Raw genomic sequence first — 24109 nt, forward strand, 5'->3', positions numbered from 1 at the left:
AGGAGCAGAGGAGCACGAAAAAGTACTGGTGGTGTCTTCAGTGGCTCCAGAAGTCAAACTAATAGTGTTCCCATCAGTGGAGGAGCCAGGCAATGTGCTGGGAGCATCAGTGATGTCTGCAGAGGTTCCATTTAAAGTCAACGATTCCAGAGTATAGCGGGGGCCTTCTAAAGCCATTTACGGCAGAGAGGAAGAAGCTTCAAGACCTTATAAGGTTCGACGAGGCAGATGTCGTAGCCGATGGGGGTGAATTTCAGAGGACACCAAACCTTCAGAAGAAGCAGGTTCAGCAGTATGTGAGGCATCTATCAAGGCTGGTGGCGCTACCGAGTCGAGACGTCAGTGGCAGTGAGCGGAACATGGTTGTCGGAGTAGCATCTGGTTATAGCACCTAAAGAAGTCAGGTGGAACAAAGAGGTGACAACAACGAGTGGTGAAGAGCAGAGAGAGTGTCCTTGATCAGCAGGTGCAGTCCGAGAGAGAACGTCGGGTGGAGAATGAAGGGTAGATGGGTTAGATGTGTCGGGTAATGGGTCAGATTGGGTGATAGGGATAAGAGAAAGGGTTAAATGGGTGGGTCGGGAGAGTTGATGGGTTGGATGGGTCAGGAATTGGGTCGGGTTGGATAATAGGTTTAGAAGGTTGGTTAAATGGCTGGGTCAAATTATAAAGGTTTCCAGGGTAAGGTGGATGGTCCGATGAATATTTTGAAAATTGGTTCAACAACTGGACTGGAAGGAATTGGCTTAAGGGTATAAATGGTGGTTCAAACATGGGCTTCTTTCCAACATACCAGAAGCTCACAAATTAAATTTGTTTGGGTAACAGGAGAAGAAAGAAAGGAGGAGTAGAAGAAGAAGATAAGAGGAAGAAGGGGGCTGCTTGGGTTGTACATGTAGGGCTGTATGCAGTTGATCCTTGCTGTTGCTGCTGCCCCTACTATAGCATGCAAGCTGCTGATGTTGCTGTCCCGGTGATGATGCTACATCTGCTACTCCACACTGCATGCTACCCCTGCTGCCTTTGCTGCACATGCTGGCTGCTACTATTACTGCTGTGGCTGCTGCCTCTCATGTACGGAAGTACATGGAGCTGTTGTCCAAGCATAAAGCAAGCTACTCAAGAGTGCAAGCTGCTGTCCAAGTTGGGAGATGCTGCTACCTTTCCTACTGCTGTACCTGCAAAATTAAGGTAAAAATCCTACTTCCTAATTGTTGTACAATAGGGTATGTAAAAAATAATTTCAGCAAGGTTTCCCAAGCATACACCACCTAGAATTGGGAACCTTGGACTGCATGCCCAGGATTTTGCTGGGAATCAGTCACAGGGACTGTGTGTTAGCTTGTTGTACTATGTTAATTTGGGTAGGAGTTAAGTTAAATATGATCCCTGTAGCCTTTTTCACCCAGAATTGGGCTGAATAGGTGGGTAAGTAACCCAGGGATAGGGAATTTACCCTGTAAGCCTGGAATTCGGGCAAATTCAGTCACAGGAACTAAAATTGAGCATGATGGTATGTTGTTGATGTATTAAATGGGATTTGTACAGGTCCCTTGTTGTCCATGTGTGCTCCTATAGATGAATTGAGAGCTATGGGTGTGCAGTTAGTAGCCCATGACTTGAATTGGGTTTAGTATCTGATATGCAAGTAGTCTGAGTAATATATGCTTGCTGTCCTCACTGTAGGGTTGTGTTCAGATTGGGGAAAATGTCCCTACAGCCCCTACAACTGAGTGTCGGGTTGGACACAAGGAATCCCTTGTTTCTGTGTTGGAAACCCAATTATAGGAGATGGGTTGGTGTTGTGGGCCATTGTCCATACATTTTGGACAGTGCATAGGCCTGCAACCATCCCTGCAATCCCTTACAAATAGGTGGCAAACCTCATGTGAAGAAGGTTCTTGTCCAGGGTTGAAAACCCAGCTGCTGGGATAGAGCTTAAGCAATGTAATTATAAATTGAGTATTGATAGCATGATAAGCCTGTGCCTAGAGGTAGGTACATGTTTGTACTTTATTTCTATGGCTGACCATAATCTAAAACAGACTTGGTATGATGAGGGGAATTCTATTTCAGAGCTGGGATCACCATCCCATAACTGAGATAGAAGGATGGAGTAGTTCAGAGACCCACCTTCATCTCTGACTCACTTCAGAACCTCAAAAGCTATGGAATCATAAGTATGGGCTGATCTAGGGTACAACCTTCTTTCTAAGGTTGTAGAGACCTAATTATGTGGTTACCTATATTAGAGAACCCAAAGTAGTAGGTCTCCTATGTTAGAATGTATGTAATAGGGATACTTTGGGAACTGTCTTATGTTAAGTTGTCCTTTTATGTATTTTCTTTTATTTCTCTTTCACCTCCCTTAGGGAGTTCTTCTTCCTCCTCTCTTCCCTCTTCTTCCCTCATCTCTAACCCTAGTCTTCCTTATTTCTAACTTGGTATCAGAGATTGCACAAGGGATCGAGAGAATAGAGTGATTTGAGAAAGGGTTGGGGGTAGATGAGAGAGAAATCGAGGCTGGTATAACTATTAGTGGGAGGGACAATCAGGAGAATTTTTGCTAGGTCATGCAAAAGAGATCGAAGGAGAGAGAAAATTGGGTCCTAGGATAGTTCTTAGTTGGAGAGAAAATTGGAAGAATTTTGCTAAGTCATGAAAAAGAGGGAGAGAAAATCAGGGGTTAGGATAGTTATTAATATGAGAGAAAATTAGGACAAGTCATGCTAGATCGTGTGAGAGATCGAGAGACGTGAGTGAGATTCAAGAAAGGGGTTGGTGTAGAGAAGGAGAGAAAATGAGGGCCTGGAATAGTTATTAGTGGGATAAAAATGGGGAGAATCTTTGCTAGCTCGTCCTAAAGGGAGAGAAAATCAGTGGTTGTGATAGTTATTAGTTGGAGAGGAAATGGGGAGAACTAATCCTAGGTCATACGAGAGAGATCAAGAGAACAAAGAGAGATTCAAGAAAGGGTTGGGGGTAGAGGATAAATCGGGAGCTTGGATAGTTAATAGTGGGAGAAAAAATCAAGAGATTTTCTCTTAGGTCATGCGAGAAAGGGAGAGAAAATCGGAGGTTGGGATAGCTATTAATGGGAAAGGAATCAGGAGAAGTTATGCTTGGTTGGGTGAGAGAGATCGAGAGAACAGAGAGACAGATTAGAGAAAGGAGTTGGTGGTAGAGAAGGAGAGGGAAACTCCTATCCTATTCCGGCCAGGCTATCCGCCCATCATTGCACTCCTACGTTGGATCTCATAAGGAAGAGGCTCCAACTCTGGAAAGGAAAACTCCTATCCTTTGCAGGCCATCTTGAGCTCATCAGATCTATGCTCCAAGCCTCTTACATATATTGGTCCGGTATATATGGGCTCCCGGAATCCATCATTACAAAGCTTGAGTCCATGTTTGCAGCTTTTTTGTGAAAATGTAGTGAGTGCTCCAAATTCCTTCGGCCCACCAGTTGGTTAAGAGCTATCTCCCAAAATCTGAGGGAGGTCTGGGGTTAAGAAGAAAAAAGGATGTCAATTTTGTAGGTACTATAAAGCTTGCTTGGCGAGTTATCTCCAAACAGAAGAGTATATGGGTTGATTGAGTGTACTCAAACCTCCTCAGAAAGGACTCCTTTTGGATAGTTAAAATGCCTGGGGATGCTTCTTGGGTTTGGGGGAAGATCTTGGATACCCACCTCCAAATCTCCTCGGCTATATCCAGAAAAATTGGAGATGGTAATTCCACTCTTCTTTGGCTTGATCCCTGGAACCCAAATGGAATCCTCCATCACTCCATTTCGGCTAGAAGCATCTATAGTTTTGGTCTGTCTAAGTATGCTCTTGTGGCCGATATTATTTCTTCCGGGAGATGGTCTCCCCCAAGTCATGCTACAGCCCAGTATGCCACCATTTGGAACTCCCTTCCCCCCATGTAAGCATCCCAAAGGAAGGATTCTATCACTTGGCTGTCGGCTGCATCAAAGTTGTTCTCCACCAGATCTTCTTGGGATTTCGTCAGGAGCCGAATACCAGTCATCCCTTAGCACAGACTCATATGGTTCCCCCACCACATCCCCAGGCAGAGCTTCACGGTATGGAGAGTCTTCAACAATGCCTTGCCCACGAAAGCTTTCCTCATTCATAGAGGTAACCCTGTAGACCCAATGTGTATTCTATGTGGCAACAAGCCGGAAGATATTGACCACCTCTTCTTCACTTGCCTTGTCTCCATCTCTATCTGGAAATTGTTCTCTTCAAATGCTGGCCTTCTAACAGAAGAATTCTTCCTCTACAACAGGGAGTGGATTTAGGTGGATATGACTTTTCAAGGTAAATCAATATTTGACCTAGTGGGAAAGCTCGACTTCTGCGCCACCATAAACCAGATTTGGATGAAAAGAAACCATAGAAATGGACCTCCAATTATCGCTCCGTGGATAAGATTTGGGGCTCCATCTCCTTTGATGTCAAGGCAAAAGTCTCTCGGATCTCTACCACTTATACCCCCTCCCCTAAGAATTGTCATATTGTAACCTCCTAGGAGCTGCCTAGCTTCCTCATCAGGAGTGGTCTTCATCTTTGATTTTTGTCAACTCTTTTCCTCCCCCTCTTGATTGGGGTTGTATTTTTTCTCTTTTCCTCTTGGCAATAAAATTATTTATTCACAAAAAAAAAAGAGGAGAGAAATTCGAGGGCTAGGCTAGTTATTAGTAGGAAAAAATTAGGAGAATTTTTGCTAGGTCATGCGAGAGAAAGAATAAATCCAAGGTTAGGATGGTTATTAGTGGGAGAGAAAATCGAGAGAAGTCATGCTGGGTCATGCGAGAGAGATCGAGAGAAGAGAGATACAATTGAGAAAGGGATTGGGGGTAGAGACGGAAAGAGAAAATCAAGGGTTGGGATAGTTATTAGTGGGAAAGAAAATTGGAAGACTGTTTTCCAGGTCTTATAAAAGAGATCGATGGAGAGAGAAAATCAGGAGAATTTTTGCTAGGTCATTCGAGAGGGAGAAAATCTGGGGCTAAGATAATTATTAGTGGGAGAGGAAATAGGGAGAAGTCATGCAAGGTCGGGCGATAGAGATTGGATAAAAGGGTCGATAATAAAGAAGGAGAGAACATAAGGGGCTAGGATAATTATTAGTGGGAGAGAAAATGGGATAACTTTTTTTTAGGCCGTGACAGAGATCGAGGGAGTGAAAATTGAGAGAACTTTTGCTAGGTCATGCTATAGGGAAAGAAAATTGGGGGCTGTTATAGGTATTAGTTGGAGAGAAAATTAGGAGAAGTCATACGAGAGACATCAAGAGATAGTAGAGATTCGAGAAAAGGTTGGGGGTAGAGGAGAGAGAAATCGGAGTGGGGATAACTATTAGTTGGGAGTGAAAATCAGGATAATTTTTACTTGGTTGGCCAAAAGAGGGAGAATGCTTGGTCATGCAAGAGATCAGGGGAAGTGAGTGAGATTCAACAATGGGGTTTAAGGTAGAGAAGGAGAGAGAATGGGGAGAATTTTTTCTAGTCATACAAGAGAGATTGAGGGAGAGAGAAAATCAGCTCCTGGGATAGATATTAGTGGGAAAGAAAATAGAGAAAAATTTTGTGAGGTCGTGTGAGAGAAAGACAACCAGGGATTCGGGCAGTTATTAATGTGAGATAAAATCGAGTGAAGTCATGTTTGGTCATATGAGAGAGATTGGGAGAAGAGAGAGATTAGAGAAAGGGGTTGACTGTAGAGAAGAAGAGAGAAAATCGAGTACTGGGATAGTTATAAATAAAAATTCAGGAGAATTTTTACTAGGTCGTGCATGAGAGAAAATCAGGAGAAGTCATGCTAGGTTGTATGAGAGAGATCAGGAGAAGAGGAAGATTCAAAAAAGGTGTCGGGGTAGAGAAGGAGAGAGAAAATTGGGCCTGGGATAATTACTATTTGGAGAGATAATGGGAGAATTTTTTCTAGGTCATGCGAGAGAGATCAAGGGTGAGAAAAACAGGTGCTGGGATAGTAATTAATGGCAGACAAAATCGGGAGAATATTTGCCTGGTCGTGGAAGAGGGATAGAAAATCAATGGCTGGGGCAGTTACTAGTTGGAAAGAAAATGAGAAGTCTTCCTTGGTCATGTGAAAGAGATCGAGAGAACAGATAGAGATTCAAGAAAAGGTTGGGGTGTAGAGGATAAATTGGGAGCTATGATAGTTAGTGGGAGAGAAAATCAGAATAATTTATTACACACGTGCCCTAATCCGATGTAATTTGAACTATGTGATAGGCCTCAGATCGGAGATCAAAAGTGTGATCAGGTTTTGGCTCGCGGGTACGCATTGTCAAAGGGGTAGAGATGACCCCCCATGTTCATGCATTATGTGCCTATCTGACTGGAGGGGATTCATACCTTCCGATTCCAGACGGTAAGTGACCAAACTCCCCGCACTAGAATTTGGACACGTATCAAAAATTGTTGAAAGGCCTTGAGCATGTCCGAGGGTAACCAACCGTGCAAGACCAGCCATGGGACAACAAGCTGTCAAGATAACAAACTATCTTGACCACCGGAAATACACCATTGGAAGCAGCCTGAGCCTGGATTTGGTGCCTATTTTCGGTGGGTTGAAAGGCTGCTGTCGGGGTTTTGATGCCCGTGGTTCCCGCCACTCGCATAGTAAATGGTTTCGGATGATCCCAAATCATCTTCCACACCTTCCTCGTGACGTGAGCACTTTACGGACCTAAATGGTCGGGTCGTCGTGCCCCAAAATTCATTTTTACCGATTAGTCCAAAAGGGCTCCAACCCAAATAGACCCTAAGGTCCACTTAAGTTATAAGTTTAAGTTATAAGTTGGGAAATGAGGATTCATTTCCTCATTTCCCTTGTGCTCAACGTAGGAGAGGAGAGAAAGAGGAGAGGAAGGAAGAAGAAGGTTGGAGGCTTACCTTGGTGTCGGCCACTGCCAAGTTGCCAGAATTGTTGTCGGAGGTAAGTACACTCACTTCCACCACTCTCTCTTTTCATTTCGACCTAGAAAAAGCTAGGTATGGATGGAATCTTAGTGTATAAATCAAGTTAAGGTCATAGAATGCTTGCTCTACCCTCCCGATGTTGTCGAGCTCGAACCAAGCCCAGTGAGCTCTGACAACATGTATTGGCAAAAGACCAACTAGGGTTTCGATCGTTTGATCGATGTATCACCCAAATGGCTCAGTGAAAGGATCTTATTGGCTTAGAATGATGCTGGGAATATCCCCTATAAACGCCATGGAACAAATCCCAACGATCGGGCCCAAGCTGTAAAGCCCCAATTGGAGTTGGACCTTTCTGTGTTACCATCGAAAATTGGCACAGGAAACACTATAGCTATTTCCGGTGGACAAATGAGCCTTAAGTGCTCTTTGTCTTCTCCATCGGAAATAGGACTGATATTTCCGATGGAAATGCCCTGTTTCAGGTGGCTGTTTTAGGTGATAATACTGTCACTTAGGGACAGTGTCTGTACCCTTTGGGGGTGACCTATGTGAGTCCCTCTCGATGTTCTCAATGCGTATTGATGTACGATACACTGTAGCTATTTCCGGTGGACAAATGAGCCTTAAGTGCTCTTTGTCTTCTCCATCGGAAACAGGACTGATATTTCCGATGGAAATGCCCTGTTTCAGGTGGCTGTTTTCGGTGATAATACTGTCACTTAGGGACAGTGTCTGTACCCTTTGGGGGTGACCTATGTGAGTCCCTCTCGATGTTCTCAACGCGTATTGATGTACGATTCCATTTATGTTTAGGACAGTGATGCGTATGTGCCCTGAAGCCGGAATTGATTTGATTGATCGATGGTTGTACTTGAACCCGAACACACCTGATCGTAAACCAGGTGAGGGATGGACTGTGTTTATTTTTTAAATGTTTATTATTATTAATTACTCACATACTGAGAATTATATCTTTAATTACAATTGCTCAAATACGATGATGATATGTTACATTTGTCATTTTACGATCATGATATGAATTGTATAGAGATGTATGACAAGATCTGGTGTGGCCGAGGTGGTACCAATACCGTGATCGTCGTGTGTTTGGTTGTGTGTGAGACAGAATCTGGCATGGCCGAATTGGTACCGGTGCCGTGATTTTCGTATGTATGTTGCATTCATGCATTGATTATGTGCATTAGATTTAGTTGTAGTCGCGAGTGACACTTTGTGGTCATGGTCTTGCTGGTATCGTGTACCCTGGGACTGCATTTGGAAATAGATGCGCTTCGTGGTCGATGATTGGTATCGGTGTCGCGTAGTCCATACCTAACTGTGATATGTATGCTAAATTAGGTAAATGGTCTCGGGTTTCACTTTGTGGCCAAGGTCCCGCTGGTATCGTGTACCTGAGACTGTATTTGGAGATGGACCACTTTGTGGCCGAGGTCTTGCCTGTATTGTGTAATTCATACTAACTATATCACTATAAAGGCATGTAGCATATATGTGGCCGATGATGTACTGGTGCCGTGACTGCCAGGAGGGGGTTATCAGGGGTTTTCTGGGTGACCCATAGACGCATATGGGGACTGATAGGCTTTTATTCATGGCTAGGGTTTGTATCCTTGCATAGTCGATGGTGGTTCCGAGGCGAAGGATACAGCCTAATGTGTTGTAGTAGCCTTTACCAGGCTTAGTTTGTATTGTTAGGTGGATAATAAATAAATGAACTGCATCACGAGCATCATGGACTATGTGTTTAATTTCCGTTATCATGCATAATAAGTTATTGTTCTGAATGTCTTATTGGATGTGCTTGAACCCCACCTCTCACTAAGCGAGTTGGAAAGCTTACCCCACGTATACACACTTTTTAGATGATGATGTAGGTACTGTCGTGCCTATGGCTAGTGGTTCTTTTTCCTTCTGACCCGAGTACGGCGTGTGTGATTGGTGGATGCCGGACACGGTGGAGTATAGCCTAGACCGTGCTTGTTATTTTTGTGCATACGAAGCGCCATGAGGTGTTCGGTGTATTTTTGATTATGTTGATATTGGTCTGTGAATATTATGTTTTAAACTTGATATATGTAAGTCTTGAAGGATTGTAAACAGAATAACTTGGTTAATGATATTATATTTATCATTAGATAATTTCCTCATTTATTCCTAATGGTTTCGCTATTATACTCTGATTCCGCTGCTTTTGGTTAGTTTGTGATGTGAGATTGTGAAATATTGAGGTACTGCTATCAGAGATCCTGGTAGGTTTGTATGACAGTGACGTGTCTTACTCACACCGCCGGTATTCCTAATGGTAAGTTGGGTCTACTGGAAATGGGGTGTGACAGCTATGGTATCATAGTCCAAACATAACTATGATATGTATGCTAGATTAGGTAAACGGTCTCGGGTTTCACTTTATGGCCAAGGTCTCACTGGTATCGTGTACTTGGGACTGTATTTGGAGATGGATTACACTTTGTGGCAAAGGTCTTGCCGGTGTCATGTAATTCATACTAACTATATCACTGTTATACCTGAACCTTAAAACTTCCTATTTAATGTTTAGGTGCGACACCGGAGGACACCAGTACCAGTGAGTACTGGGTTGCATCCGTCTTTTACCGAGGAAGGACTGGTGACCCCACTTGCACCTGCTACCCATGCTGAAGCAATTGAAAGGGATTCCAGACCCAAAGGAAAAGGTCAGTTGAACCTCACACACACTAGAAACCCTGGAGAAGGCCCCACTCAGACAAAGGAGAGATCTCCATACAAAGTGACCAGTTCAGCCTTCACCGGCTGATGGTCACCGGTGGATCCGGTGGATGGAACATCCACCGGTGAACACCATACGATGAGTGTACAGGACATTTTTGGGTTATTTCACCATGGGACTCGAGACATCACGATCGTGTACCCCAAACCCATCCACATTGATGGAACAATGTGTTAGGGAGTTGATTAACGTGGTGGGACACCTTAGAGCGGGTCTGTTAGTGCCGAATAGCGGAATAACCTGGTATTGGGTAAAAACCCATTAATTCCCCAAACAGCCCTTAGTGGGACTTAAGTGGCTATAAATAGGGCTCTTAGCATTCATTTCTTATCCTACCAAAATAGAAAGAAGGAAAGGGAGAAAGAAGAAGAAGAAGAAGAAGAATAAGGAGAAGGAGAGCAAGGGAGGAAGGAAGGAGGAAGTCTAGGGCTCCATTCTTGAGGTAAGCCCACATACTCATCTCTCCACACACGCACATAAATCTCTCTCTTTCTTTCTGTCCTTCACATTTCACTCTTTATTGGAAGTAATGGAGACCCAACCAAATCCCACCTACCCAACCATAAAGACTACATAATGGGAGGAGGAAATTTGAGTAAGAGACCTACATTGGCAAGGTTATTCACTCAATCTTGGGTCTAAGGACAAATCCCTATGAAACCCCTAACCAAAACCCTAAGAATTGGGAATTTGAGCAAATTCTCTATGACCTAACATCCTAACCTAATCTCAAGTTGGGGAAAATGAAATTAAACCTATGTATGGTGTGTGAGAGTGGTTTCATGAGCCATTAATGACCATTTCATGAGCTCAACCTAAGTCTTCCCCAATTTAGCTTAACCTAGGCTTGTGTATTGAGGAAATTGGGTGTATCTTGAAACCCTATGTTGATCCACTCACTAATTTCACTAAACCTAAGCTAACTGAAGTGTGTGAGGATGCCCTACATGAAATCCAACCCTAAAATCACAAAACCCAATTTGTAAACTATACAAAAGAGGAGAAGGGAGGAATGGAGTTGGAAAATGACACCCCACTGAAAAATACGCATTTCCGCCACCATACACAAAGGCCACAGGGCCAATAGGGTTGATCTAGGCAAGAAACCCTGATTTTAACTTCACCGATGAAAATATTACAGGATGTGCATTCCTTTCGGATTTATCCACCGGTGAACTCACCGGCGGATGATTATCCACCGGTAATCATCCACTGGTGAAAATATTACATGATATGCACGCCTTTCGGATTTGTCCACCGGTGAACTCACCTACAGATGACCATCCACCAGTAATCATCCACCGGTGAACCATTTTAAAGCTATATTTTTATCCTTTTATTTGGGCATGAGTCCTAGTGTCCCACTCATCTTTGAATAACTGAATAACCTAAAAACATTATGTATCCTAGGAGTGGAATCAAGAAGTGACTGGGGCACGTAACCGAAACCATCAACCATCTACCATCATCTAGAACTCGAGGTGAGGGGATTTTGTGTGCTTTTATGGAATGCTTGTATCATAATGAATATGTGGATGAGTTTTATCATTTTTCATATTATTAATATATTATTCCGTATGTAAAGTGTTGATGTGGCATGAGAATGTGGATTATGATTGTGCATGTGTGTGTATGTGTGACTGGGATGTAGGGTGGCCTATAGTGGGTGCCTATGGCACTGTATGCCCAGGGTTTGTGTGCATGTGTATGTGGAGATTGGGGTGCAGGTTGGCCAACGGTTGGAGCCGGTGGCACTATATGCTTAGGGTGAGTGTGTGTGTGTGTGTGACTGGAGTGCAGGGTGACCAATGGTTGGTGCCGACGGCATTGCATGCTCAGAGTGAGTGTGTGTGTGTGACTGGGGTGCAGGGTGGCCAACGGTTGGTGTCGGTGGCACTGCATGCTCAGGGTGTGTATGTGTGGGTGAGTGTGATTGAATTATGTTGTGGCATATTAGAATGCATTGGGCTAGGATAACCACCCTGGTGCTACAACCCTTACCAATAGGGATTTACGTATTGGCTAATCCTCTCGTTTGACGGTCCGTGGTTGGGAATAATTTTTGGTGACTGAGGTGCGTAGATTTCAACATCGTGACAGACTTTCATGTGATGTTTGATTCGGTGACGGGTATACCCTACATGCAATGTTGGATTCGATGTAGTGGTAATATGGGAGGGTTATTAATAGAGGTTTGCCAGGTAACGATGTGGTTCCAGAATCGGCACATTGCTGACTCGCAACTAGCTTGTATCCCTGGGGACTAATAACATACATTTATGACTGGGGATAACACCTATGCTGCAGTAGCACTTATACCCCCTTTGGACTTAGAAATTGTTGCTTAGAATTGCTTGATAATAAATGGATCATGTCATTGCATTCATATAATTGCATTCATATTGATGTGGTCGGGCATGAATATTTATACTATTGCATTTTCTTGGATTGTCATCATTGCTTGTGTGTACCCCCCTCACTGGGCTTCGTGGAAGCTCACCCCCCATTGTTGCCCCTTTTTAGATGTTGATTCAAGAAATCCTTTGAAAACTACGATCGAGGTTCTGGCTCTCCACGGAGGTGACCTCTGGGATGAGGAGTTGGTTACGCATGAGGATGGGAGTATGATCTTCTATTTTTGATTCTTTTTGTACTTAACAGATGTAGCCCTATGGGGGCATAACTATAATTGTGATCCAGATGTGAAAACATTCTTTTTATGTAAATATGGTAAATATCAATAGAAATCACCAGTTGATATATTTTGTTTATATTATAAATATGTGATTTTAGAATTCATTTCATAATCTTATGAACTTAAAGTACTGCATCGTGGATCCTGGATGGATTGTGGACATGTGTGCGTGTCCATGTCGCCAACCTTCAGGTGAATGGAGGCGGGGTGGATAACGAGTGGTATCAGAGCGCGATACTTTGCTTTAAGTCATAAACTTATGAAATGTTAGGATTACTGGTGATTAGGTTATAAATAAAAGCTTAAATATAAGTACATAAATCATAGTTCACACATAGGAAACAAGTTGAAGATAGAAGCCGATAACACTGATAATTTTATTAATGACAAATTCAACTTATAACTTTGAGAGAGGAGAATACAAGACTTAACTAGAAGCAAATTACACAGACAATAGCTACCTGCTGAATAACTCTCGAGTTTATAACACTAATAACACAAATAAAACATAAGAGGATCACAATCCTAAGAACAAGACTAAAAGATAGGAGGACCTAGGAAAAACTACTGTTGGGGTGGATCACTGGGTGGTACCGACGAAAGTGGAGTAGTATCTGCCAGCCTGAAGTAAGTGTCCCACCTACGGGTCCATACCTCCATATGGCTAACCCTATCATCAATGCTATCCAGATGGGCATTCGGACCCCAAGAACCTATTTCCATAGCCTGCATCACCCGATCCCAACCCACTGCATCACTTAGTGCGGTAGAAGAAGAAGCACCACTGACATATTGAGATAAAGTGTAAGGAGGAGGTGGGGTAGTTCCCCTACAACCTTGACGTAATGGAGGTCCCTCATCTTCACTATCCTCCCCATCTTCCTCGCTCTCCTCGGCCTCCTCGTCGTTTTTCATATCCATATCTTGGTCACCTCTTATAAGGACCATTACCGGCACCCCCTCTGCATCACTACCATCATTAGGGTCAATCTTCATCTTCACTAAGGAGCGTAAATCGAAAGGATACCTCTTGGCTCCATCTGTAGGCTCGTCAGCATAGGGGACCCCAAAGTGTACGAAAATATTAGTAAGGAGATTTCTGTAAAGCAAATTTTCGTCCTTTGGGTACTTGGCTCGATATGCCATATGCCGCATCAATAGGTATGGGAGGTTGATCTCAAGACCCACATATAAGCAAAGGGTAACATAGGCCTGGAGAAGGGAAACTTCATTGAAATGACCTCCAGCTGGTAATATGTTTAACTGAACTACCCTACAAAGCACCTTGGGCGTGGTCCTAAAGCGACTGAACCTAGTCCATCCACCAATGGTTCCAGTCAACTGTTGACACATCTCATCTAAACTATCTTGGGGCATGAAGGCTCCCCTTCTAGTCTTGGGAGCACAATATACACTCTCCATGGTGCTTGAAATCCCAGTAATGGCACCAAACTCGGCTGTGGTGAAGGAGAGGTCTACTTCCAGAACTCGGCTAGTGATACGATAATCATTCTCCCCTACTTCCTCGCCCCTCAGAATGCAAAAGAACATTTAGACCAAGCGAGGATCACATCTGTCCCCTAGGTCCAAGAAGGGTGACCAACACAGTTCCTGGAACCGCCTCGCTATACCAAAGGAAGGCATCTGACCATGCAATATTGCCTTCCCAGAATCCACAAGTTTACTTCCAAACACCCCCTATTTCTGCGCACTTTCCGTAGAGTTAAACCAAAATCTATCAAAGTTGGGTTCTGGAGGAGCTGGAATCTGTCCGATAGCATTTCGACTGTGTGTGTCTCTTCTAGAACTCATGGCTGCATGCAAACACAACAAATATACATATCCAACTAAGTGTATACAAAAGGAAATGCACATTTGAAAAGAATGCAAGAAATTTCATATAAATCCCTAGTTAGGGTTTCATAGAGAAGAAAATTTGGGGAAAATGAAAAATCTAGCAAAATGGAGGAAAACCTTACCTCTTGCGTGAAATATGGGGTGGATTGGTGGCAAAAATCACTGGATGATGTTCTTCTAACCTTGGGAGAGCTCTCCAGTCATTCTTGGCAAGTAAAGGAAGAGGTTATGGTGAAAATGGGAGTTCTCGGCCAGCCCTTTTAAAAGACAGTAAAAGTGTTCACCGGCTGGCCGGTGAAATAATTACCATACACCGGTAAGCATCCACCGGTGAAGGTTATTTCCTTCCCTCAATGTGTGGACACGAAGGATGTGGGTGTCTAAGCCTAGTACATATAAAGACTTGAATATGCATGCTCAGTTGTACTAAGTTGCCTATGCTACCTCTTATACAGGAAGGTTCACATAGCTCCTAGAAAATCCCAAACACAGGTGGGACAGTCACCTAAATAGTCATGTCGTACTACTACATCTGCTATGGGTCAGCCACCGACTTCAGAACCAAGTAGGGAAGAGGTGCCCGATACCACAGCACAGGGAGCCCCTCCTGCTCCACCTATACTTCCTGTCTAGGATGTAGTATCAATTATGGGCAACATGTTGCAAGGACTACAACGGCAACAAAATGTGAAGATGCAAGGGTTGCAACAGCAACAACTAGAGTTTATGACGGGTCTAAATGCATAGATCAATGCTGTGTTTTAGACTCGAGAGGCACAAGCTGTTCCACCCCAGACACAGCCAGTGCCTAACGTTGCTCCTACCAATATTCCCCAGGCACAGCAAGTCCAATGGCTCACCACACGATCCACCCAGAAGGCTCCAATGTACATTATGCCCCACGACCTGATGTACCACTAACACAGGGGCAAATGACACCATAGAGCCAAGCCATACTACTTATACCTATGGACAATGTGAAAGTGATGGAAACATTCCAGAAGTTTAGGCCTCCCTACTTTGGTGGGATTGTGCAGGACCCTTTGGCACCCACCAAATGGGCAGAGGGAATGGAGAAGGCATTTTAGGTAATGACCCTCACTGAAGAACAGAAATTGATGTGTGCCGACTACCAACTACAAAATGAGGCAAATGCATGGTGGAAGTCCACTGAACCCATCCTACTGACCCTACAACGCAACCTCACATAGGAACACTTTAAAGTGGCATTCTACAACAACTACTTCCTAGATAGTGTGAGGGAGAGGAAGGAAACAGAGTTTATGGAGCTGAAACAATGGTCCAACTCTGTATTGGAATATCAATAAGATTTTGAGAAGTTGTTCTTCTTCGCACCTAAGCATTTGAAGGGGGATCAGGCAAAGACGAAGAGATTTTAGAAAGGGTTAAGACCCACTATAGGGGTTGTGTTAGTGGCTCAATACCTCCACAGTTATACCCAAGTGGTTCAAGCTGCCAAATCCATTGACGACAAATAAAGACAGAACTATCATGCTATACAGGGGAAGAGGACAGCGGAACCTAGCAGGTTTGGTAAGGGGACATATTTTGGTGCAGCCTCAGGTCAGTATAGAAGACCAGAAACAGGACAAGCCCCACCACCACCTAGACCCATGGTAGCACAGTCTCAGATGGTTCCCTTGAGGTGTTTTATCTATTAGCAAACGAGTCACTTTGCAAAGAATTTCTCATAGAGGAGACCAGGTGACCCCTATATAGGACCATCCAGATCAATGCAGCCATTATCCACTATCCATTCGGCTTAGACACCATAGGGAGCTAAACTACAAGGGAAAGTGTTTGCACTGACTACTGAGGAAGCAGAGGCATCGCCTGTTGATATGGATGGCCTCTGCATATGTTTTGTTTGATACTGGTGCATCACATTCATTTGTATCCCCCACTTTTACTGCTATGATGAATATCAAGCCAAAAATGTTAACACACAAGTTAGTAGTTAGCACACCGACTGGGAGTGAGGTAGGATTAGAGGAGATTTATGAGCCGTGTCTTATTCAAGTCTGTGGATGGGACATGATTGCTCATTTGATTAAATTAGAGATGCATGACTTCGATGTTATCTTAGGTATGGATTGGTTATCTGCCTATAGGGCATGTGTTTTATGTGCTGAGAAGAAAATTGTATTCAAACTTCAAGAAGGAGGTGAGTTTGTTTACAAAAGGAGAAAAATCAAAAAGTCCAAGAAACTAGTGATATCTATACTTGAAATGAGAAGATTACTAGAGCAAGGATGTGAGGCTTATTTGGCATCTATGATTGACACAACTAAGGAGAGCAAGTCGGTAGAGGAAATAGAAGTAGTGAGAGAATTCTCAGACATCTTTCCTAATGACTTACCTGGACCACCCTTGGACCGGGAGATTGAATTCACTATTGATCTGATTCCTGGGGTAGCACTTGTATCAAAAGCTCCATATAGGATGGCACTTTCAGAACTGAAGGAGTTGAAGGAACAATTACAAGATTTATTGGAGAAAGGGTTCATCCGACCTAGTGTGTCCCCATGGGGGGCACCGGTACTCTTTGTTAGGAAGAAGGATGGGAGTATGAGAATGTGCATAGACTACAGAGAACTCAATAAACTAACTATCAAGAATAGGTATCCGTTGCCCATAATCAATGATCTCTTTGATCAATTGCAAGGTGCAACCACGTTCTCCAAAATTGACCTTAGATCTGGTTATCATCAACTCAAGATCAGAGAGGGTGACATCAGGAAGACACCTTTCAGGACCCGTTATGGACACTACGAGTTCCTAGTTATGCCATTTGGACTAACCAATGCCCCTGCAGTGTTCATGGAGCTGATGAATAGAGCATTCCACGATATGTTAGACAACTTTGTCATCGTGTTCATCGATGACATTTTGATCTATTTGAAGAGCCAAGAGGAACATGCTACCCATTTGAGATTTTCCCTTCAGAGATTGAGAGAGAAGCATTTGTATGCAAAATTCAGTAAATGTGAGTTTTGGCTTACACAAGTACATTTCTTAGGGCATGTTATCTCAGAGAAGGGCATTGAAGTTGATCCTAGAAAGGTAAAGACTATGGTAGAATGGGAGGCACCTAAGAATGCAGGTGAAATTTGTAGCTTCTTGGGGTTAGCAGAATACTACAGAAGGTTCATTAAAAATTTCTCATGCATTTCTGGACCTATGACTCGACTAACACGGAAGGGAGTGAAATTTGAATGGTCTAAGGAATGTGAAGAAAGTTTCCAGGAATTGAAGTGGAAATTAATAATAGCTCTAGTACTCATTATTCCAAAAGGCAATGTCGGAATGGTAGTATATAGTGATGCATCCAAGTTGGGCTTAGGTTGTGTCTTGATGCAAAATGGCAAGGTTGTAGCATACGCATCTCGATAGCTGAAGGACTATGAAAAGAATTACCCCACTCATGACTTAGAGTTAGCAGCGGTCATTTTTTCTTTAAAGATCTGATGACATTATTTATATGGGGAAAATAGTGAGATCTACAAGATCATAAGAGTTTGAAATACTTTTTCACCCAAAAGGAGCTGAATATGAGACAAAGAAGATGGTTGGAACTGATGAAGGATTATGAATGCATCTTCCATTACCATTCGGGGAAGGCCAACGTAGTGGCTAATGCATTGAGCAAGAAGTCTCAGACTCTATCCCTAGCAGCCTTGACTATGAATGAACAGCTGATTGAGGAAACTAGAAGAATGGAGTTGGAACTACTAACGAATGAGATGACAGTGACCTTGGCTGCACTTATAATACAACCATCGTTAGTGGGGAAAATCCAAGCTGCCCAAGTACTAGATGAGGATCTTCAGAAAATAGAAAGCGATATCAAAGAAGGAAGACAAAAAGATTTAAATTTCAAGTTGACTGAAGATGGGGTCCTCAAGTTCAAGGATAGACTTTGCGTACCAAAAGGACGAAGAGATGAGGGAATTAATATTGAAAGGAGCTCACAGTTCACCCTACTCCATCCATCCAGGTAGTACAAAAATGTACAAGGATTTGAAAAAGTCCTATTGGTGGTGTGGCATGAAAACTGACGTACCCACCCATGTAGCAGATGCTTGAATTGTCAACAGATCAAAGTAAAAAAGGCAAAGGCCACACAGCTTATTACAACCCCTACCCACACCAGAATGGAAATGGGAAAACATTACCATGGATTTTTTCACAGGACTGCCACATACTCAGAAAGGGAATAACACAATCTGGGTAATTGTAGACCGACTGACCAAGGTGGCCCACTTCATCCTTATAAAGATTACTTACTCCATGGAAAAGTTGGCTCAACTGTATGTTGACAATATTGTCTGATTACACGGGGTACCAGCAAGCATTATCTCTGACCGTGATGCCAGATTCACCTCCAACTTCTGGAAATGTCTACAGACAGCAATGGGGACATAACTGAATTTCAACACGGCATTCCATCCATAAACAGATGGGCAGTCAGAGAGAACTATACAAACCCTAGAGGATATGTTGCGGTCTTGTGTATTGGACATGAGCTACAGCTGGGATGAGCACTTGTCACTCATAGAGTTCTCCTACAACAATAGCTACTAAGCTACTATAGGCATGGCACCTTATGAAGCCCAATATGGTAAGAAATGCAGAACGCCTTTGTATTGGGATGAAGTTGGAGAAAGGAGGATCCAACGCGCAGAACTGATTCAAGCCACTTGTGAGAAAGTGGATGTAATCAGGGAGAGAATTAATACGGCTCAATCAAGACAGAAAAACTATGCGGATGTCAGATGGAAGCACCTAGAGTTTGAGGTGGGTGATAAAAATTTTCTAAAAGTCTTCCCAATGAGAGGAGTGAAGAGGTTTGGCAAGAAGGGAAAGCTAAGTCCTCGATACATGGGACCTTATGAGATATTGGGTCGAGTCAGAATAGTAGCTTATCGGGTCACTATGCCACTCGAATTAAAAGAAGCTCATAATGTATTTTATGTTTCCACGCTTAAGAAGTATGTTTCCGATCTAGCTCATATTTTGACACATGTACCCTTGGAACTTGACGCTGATTGGAAGTATGTAGAATAGCCAGAAGAAATCATTGACAGGAGAGACCACATTCTCCGCTATCAGATTATTTCTTATGTACTAGTCAAGTGGAGGAATCACTCCAGACAAGAAGCGTCTTGGGGACGTGAGGAGGAAATGAAGAAGAAATATCCTCAGTTGTTTAGATCACCAGGTACGTCAAATTTTGGGGACGAAATTTCTTATAAGGAGGGGGGAATGTTATACCCGAACCCTAAAACTTCCTATTTAATGTTCAGGTGCAACACCGGAGGGCACCAGTACCAATGAGTACTGGGTTGCATCCGTCTTTTGCTGAGGAAGGAAGGGTGACCCCACTTGCACCTGCTACCCATGCTTTAGTAATTGGAAGGGATTCCAGACCCAAAGGAAAAGGTCAGTTGAACCTCACACACACTAGAAACCCTGGAGAAGGCCCCACTCAGATAAAGGAGAGATCTCCATATAAAGTGACTAGTTCAGCCTTCACCGGCTGATGGTCGGTGAACACCATACAGTGAGTGCACTGGCCAGTTTTGGGTTATTTCACCGTGGGACCCGAGACCTCGCGATCGTGCACCCCAAACCCATCCACATTAATGGAACAATGTGTTAGGGGGTTGATTAATGTGGCGGGACATCTCGAAGCGGGCCTGTTAGTGCCGAATAGCGGAATGACTCGGTATTTGGTAAAAACCCATTAATTCCCCAACTAGGGCTCTTATCATTCATTTCTTCTCCTACTAAAATACAAAGAAGGAAAGGGAGAAAGACGAAGAAGAAGAAGGAGAAGGAGAGCAAGGGAGGAAGGAAGGAGGAAGGCTAGGGCTCCATTCTTGAGGTAAGCCCACATGCTCTCTCTCTCTCTCTCTCTCTCTCTCTCTCTCCTTCCCATTTCACTCTTTATTGGAAGTAATGGAGACCCAATCAAATCCCACCTACCCAACCATAAAGACTACATAATGGGAGGAGGAAATTAGAGTAAGAGACCTACATTGATAAGGTTATTCACTCAACCTTGGCTCTAAGGAAAATCCCTAGGAAACCCCTAACCAAAACCCTAGGAATTAGAAATTTGAGCAAATTCTCTATGACCTAACATCCTAACCTAATCTTATGTTGGAGAAAATTAAATTAAACATATGTATGGTGTGTGAGAGTGATTTCATGAGCCATTAATGACCATTCCATGAGCTCAACCTAAGTCTTCCCCAATTTTTAACCTAGACTTGTGTATTGAGGAAATTTGGTGTATCTTGAAACCTTATGTTGATCCACTCACTAATTTCACTAAACCTAAGCTAAGTGAAGTGTGTGAGGATGCCCTACATGAAAACCAACCCTAAAATTACAAAACCCAATTTGTAAACAATACAAAAGAGGGAGAAGGGAGAAATGGAGTTGGGAAATGACACCCCACTGAAAAATATGCATTTCCACCACCATACACATAGGCCACAGGGCCAATAGGACTGATCTGGGCAAGAAACCCCGATTTTAACTTCATCAGCTGATGGTCACTGGCCAGCCGGTGAAGGCAGGGACCATCCACTGGTGAAAATTTTATAAGATGTGCATTCCTTTCGGATTTATCCACCGGTAACCATCCATCAGTGAAAATATTATAGGATGTGCACCCCTTTCGGATTTGTCCACCAGTGAACTTACTGGCAGATGACCATCCACTGGTAATCATCCACTAGTGAACCATTTTAAAGCTATATTTTTATCCTTTTCTTGGGACATGAGTCCTAGTGTCCCACTCCTCTTTGAATAACCAAATAACCTAAAAACATTATGTATCCTTAAAGTGGAACCGAAAAGTGACGGGGGCACGTAACCCAAAACCATCAACTATCTACCGTCATCTAGAACTCGAGGTGAGGGGATTTTATGTGCTTTTATGGAATGCTTGTATCATAATGCATATGTGGATGAGTTTTATCATTTTGCATATTATTAATATATTATCCGTATGTAAAGTGTTGATGTGGCATGAGAATGTTGATTATGATTATGCATGTGTGTGTGTGTGTGACTGGGATGTAGGGTGGCCTGTGGTGGGTGTCTACGGCACTGTATGCCCAGGGTGTGTGTGCGTATGTATGTGGAGACTGGGGGTGGCCAACAGTTGGAGCCAGCGGCACTGCATGCTCAGGGTGAGTGTGTGTGTGTGTGTGTGACTGGGGTGTAGGGTGGCCAACGGTTGGTGCCGATGGCACTGCATGCTCAGAGTGAGTGTGTGTGTGTGTGTGACTGGGGTGCAGGGTGGCCAATGGTTGGTGCTGATGGCACTGTATGCTCAGGGTGTGTGTGTGTGGGTGAATATGATTGAATTGTGTTGTGGCATATTAGAATGCATTGGGCTAGAATAACCACCCTAGTGCTACAACCCTTTCCAATAGGGGTTTATGTATTGGCTAATCCTCTCATCCGACGGTCCTTGGTTGGGGATGATTTTTTATGACTAAGGTGCGCAGATGCCAGCGTTGTGACAGACCCTCACACGATGTTTGATTCGATGACGGGTAAACCCTACATGCGATGTTGGATTCGATGTAGTGATATTATGAGAGGGTTATTAATAGGGGTTTATAGGGTAACGCTGTGGTTCCAAAACCGACACACTCTTAACTCGCAACTAGCTTGTATCCCTAGGGACTGATAACGTACATTCATAACTGGGGATAACACCTATGTTGTAGTAGCGTTTATACCCCTTTTGGACTTAGAAATTGTTGCTTAGAATTGCTTGATAATAAATGGATCATGTCATTGCATTCATATAATTGTATTCATATTGATGTGGTCGGGCATGAATATTTATATTATTGTATTTTCTTGGATTGTTATGATTGCTTGTGTGTGTTACCCCCTCACTAGGCTTCATGGAAGCTCACCCCCCGTTGTTGCCCCTTTTTAGATGTTGATTTAGGAAATCCTTTGGAAACTATGATCGAGGTTCCGGCTCTCCACAGAGGTGACCTCTGAGATGAGGAGCTGGTTGTGCACGAGGATGGATGCGTGTGCGATGATTATGCATTTGGAGCATGCTGAGGATAGGAGTATCATCTTCTATTTTTGATTCTTTTTGTACTTGACAGATTTAGCCCACTAGGGGCATAACTTTAATTATGATCCAGATGTGAAAACATTCTTTTTGTGTAAATATGGTAAATATCAATAGAAATCACCAGTTGATATATTTTGTTTATATTATAAGTATGTGATTTTTGAATTCATTTCATAATCTTATGAACTTAAAGTATTACATCATGGATCCTGGATGGATTATGGACACGTGTGCATGTCCATGTCGCCAGCCTTCAGGTGAATGGAGGCGGGGTGTGACAATCACTATGAAGTCATGTGGTGTATTTGTGGTTAGGTATCACTCCCTATGCTATGAACCCTTTCCAATAGGGGTTGAGGTGTTGGATAACCTATTGTGGTATGTTGGATGTGCCTTTCCGGAATGCCACAGCCATGGTACGATGTGATTGTCGCTGGAGGAAGGAACTTGTCCGGCATGACCAATGATGTACTGGTGTCGTGACTGCCAGGAGGGGGTTATCAGGGATTTACTGGGTAACCCATAGATGCATACGGGGACCGACATGCTTCTAATCATGACTAGGGTTTATATCATTGCGTAGTCGATGGCAGTTCTAGGACAAAGGATACAGCCTAATGCGCCGTAGTAGCATTTATCAGACTTAGTTTGTATTGTTAGGTGAATAATAAATAAATGGACTATATCACGGGCATCATGGACTATGTGTTTAATTTTTTTAATTATGCATCATAAATTATTACTGCCATTGTCTTGCTTGGATGTGCTTGACCCCACCCCTCACTGAGATAGTTGGAAAGCTCACCCCACATTTACACCCCTTTTTAAATGATGATGCAGGTACCGTGGTGCCGATGGTGGGTGACCCAGTATTTTCTGGGTTAGAGTATGGTGTGAGTGACTTATGGATGCCAGAAGCAGAGAAGCACGACTAGGATTGTGCTTACGACCACTGTGCTTACACCATGCCATGAGATTTTACATCATACTTTGATACTTTTGGATATAACTATGGATTGTATATTTTATTGAAGTTATATTATATGTCGTGGATGAATATAACAGAATAACACGATTATTGCTATTATATTCTTATTAGATGTTTCTCAACTTTATTTATAATTCCGCTATTATACTCTGATTCCATTGCTTACATTGGTTTGTGATGTGAGATCGTGAAAGTGTTAAGGTACTGCTATCAGAGATCCTGGTAGATTTATAAGATAGGTACGTGTCTTACTCACACCGTTGATATTCCTAATGGTAAGTTGGGTCTACTGGAAATGGGGTGTGACATTATTAGAGGGAGAGAAAATCGAGGGAAGTTATGCTGGGTCATGCGAGAGAGATCGAGAGAAGAGAGATAGAATTAAGAAAGGGGTTGGGGGTGGAGAAGGAAAGAGAAAATCAAGGGTTGGGGTAGTTATTAGTGGGAGAGAAAATTGGGAGAGTGTTTTTTTTTTGTCATGCAAGAGAGATCGATGGAGAGAAAATCAGGAGAATTTTTGCTAGGTCTTACGAGAGGGAGAAAATCCAGGCTTAGATAATTATTAGTGGGAGAGAAAATCGAGAGAAGTCATGCTAGGTCAGGTGATAGAGATTCGATAAAAGGGTCAATAGTAAAGAAGGAGAGAAAATCGGGGGCTAGGATAATTATTAGTGGGAGAGAAAATG

At 43.1% G+C, this 24109-nt stretch overlaps 1 protein-coding gene across 5 annotated transcripts in view; it reads left to right on the forward strand.

Moving 5' to 3' along the window:
- Positions 1-945: 945 nt before the first annotated feature.
- The window catches only part of LOC122078649, a 61354-nt gene continuing 38190 nt past the window's right edge, over positions 946-24109 (forward strand). The window contains exons 1-2 of one of the 5 annotated variants that reach the window (XR_006140138.1): positions 946-1191; positions 23276-23557. Coding sequence is in view for 1 of the 5 variants with exons in the window: in XM_042644733.1 (XP_042500667.1) it covers positions 1006-1191; positions 9534-9770 (423 nt within the window). In the remaining 4 variants the exon portion in view is untranslated. Of the gene's footprint in view, positions 1192-8838; positions 9154-9533; positions 10039-12266; positions 12436-23275; positions 23558-24109 lie in introns of those variants that run through there. The other 4 variants (XR_006140140.1, XR_006140139.1, XM_042644733.1 and 1 more) reach the window with 4 other exon arrangements.

The sequence above is a fragment of the Macadamia integrifolia genome, chromosome 5 (assembly GCF_013358625.1).
Source record: "Macadamia integrifolia cultivar HAES 741 chromosome 5, SCU_Mint_v3, whole genome shotgun sequence".
NCBI classification, from domain to species: Eukaryota; Viridiplantae; Streptophyta; class Magnoliopsida; order Proteales; family Proteaceae; genus Macadamia; species Macadamia integrifolia.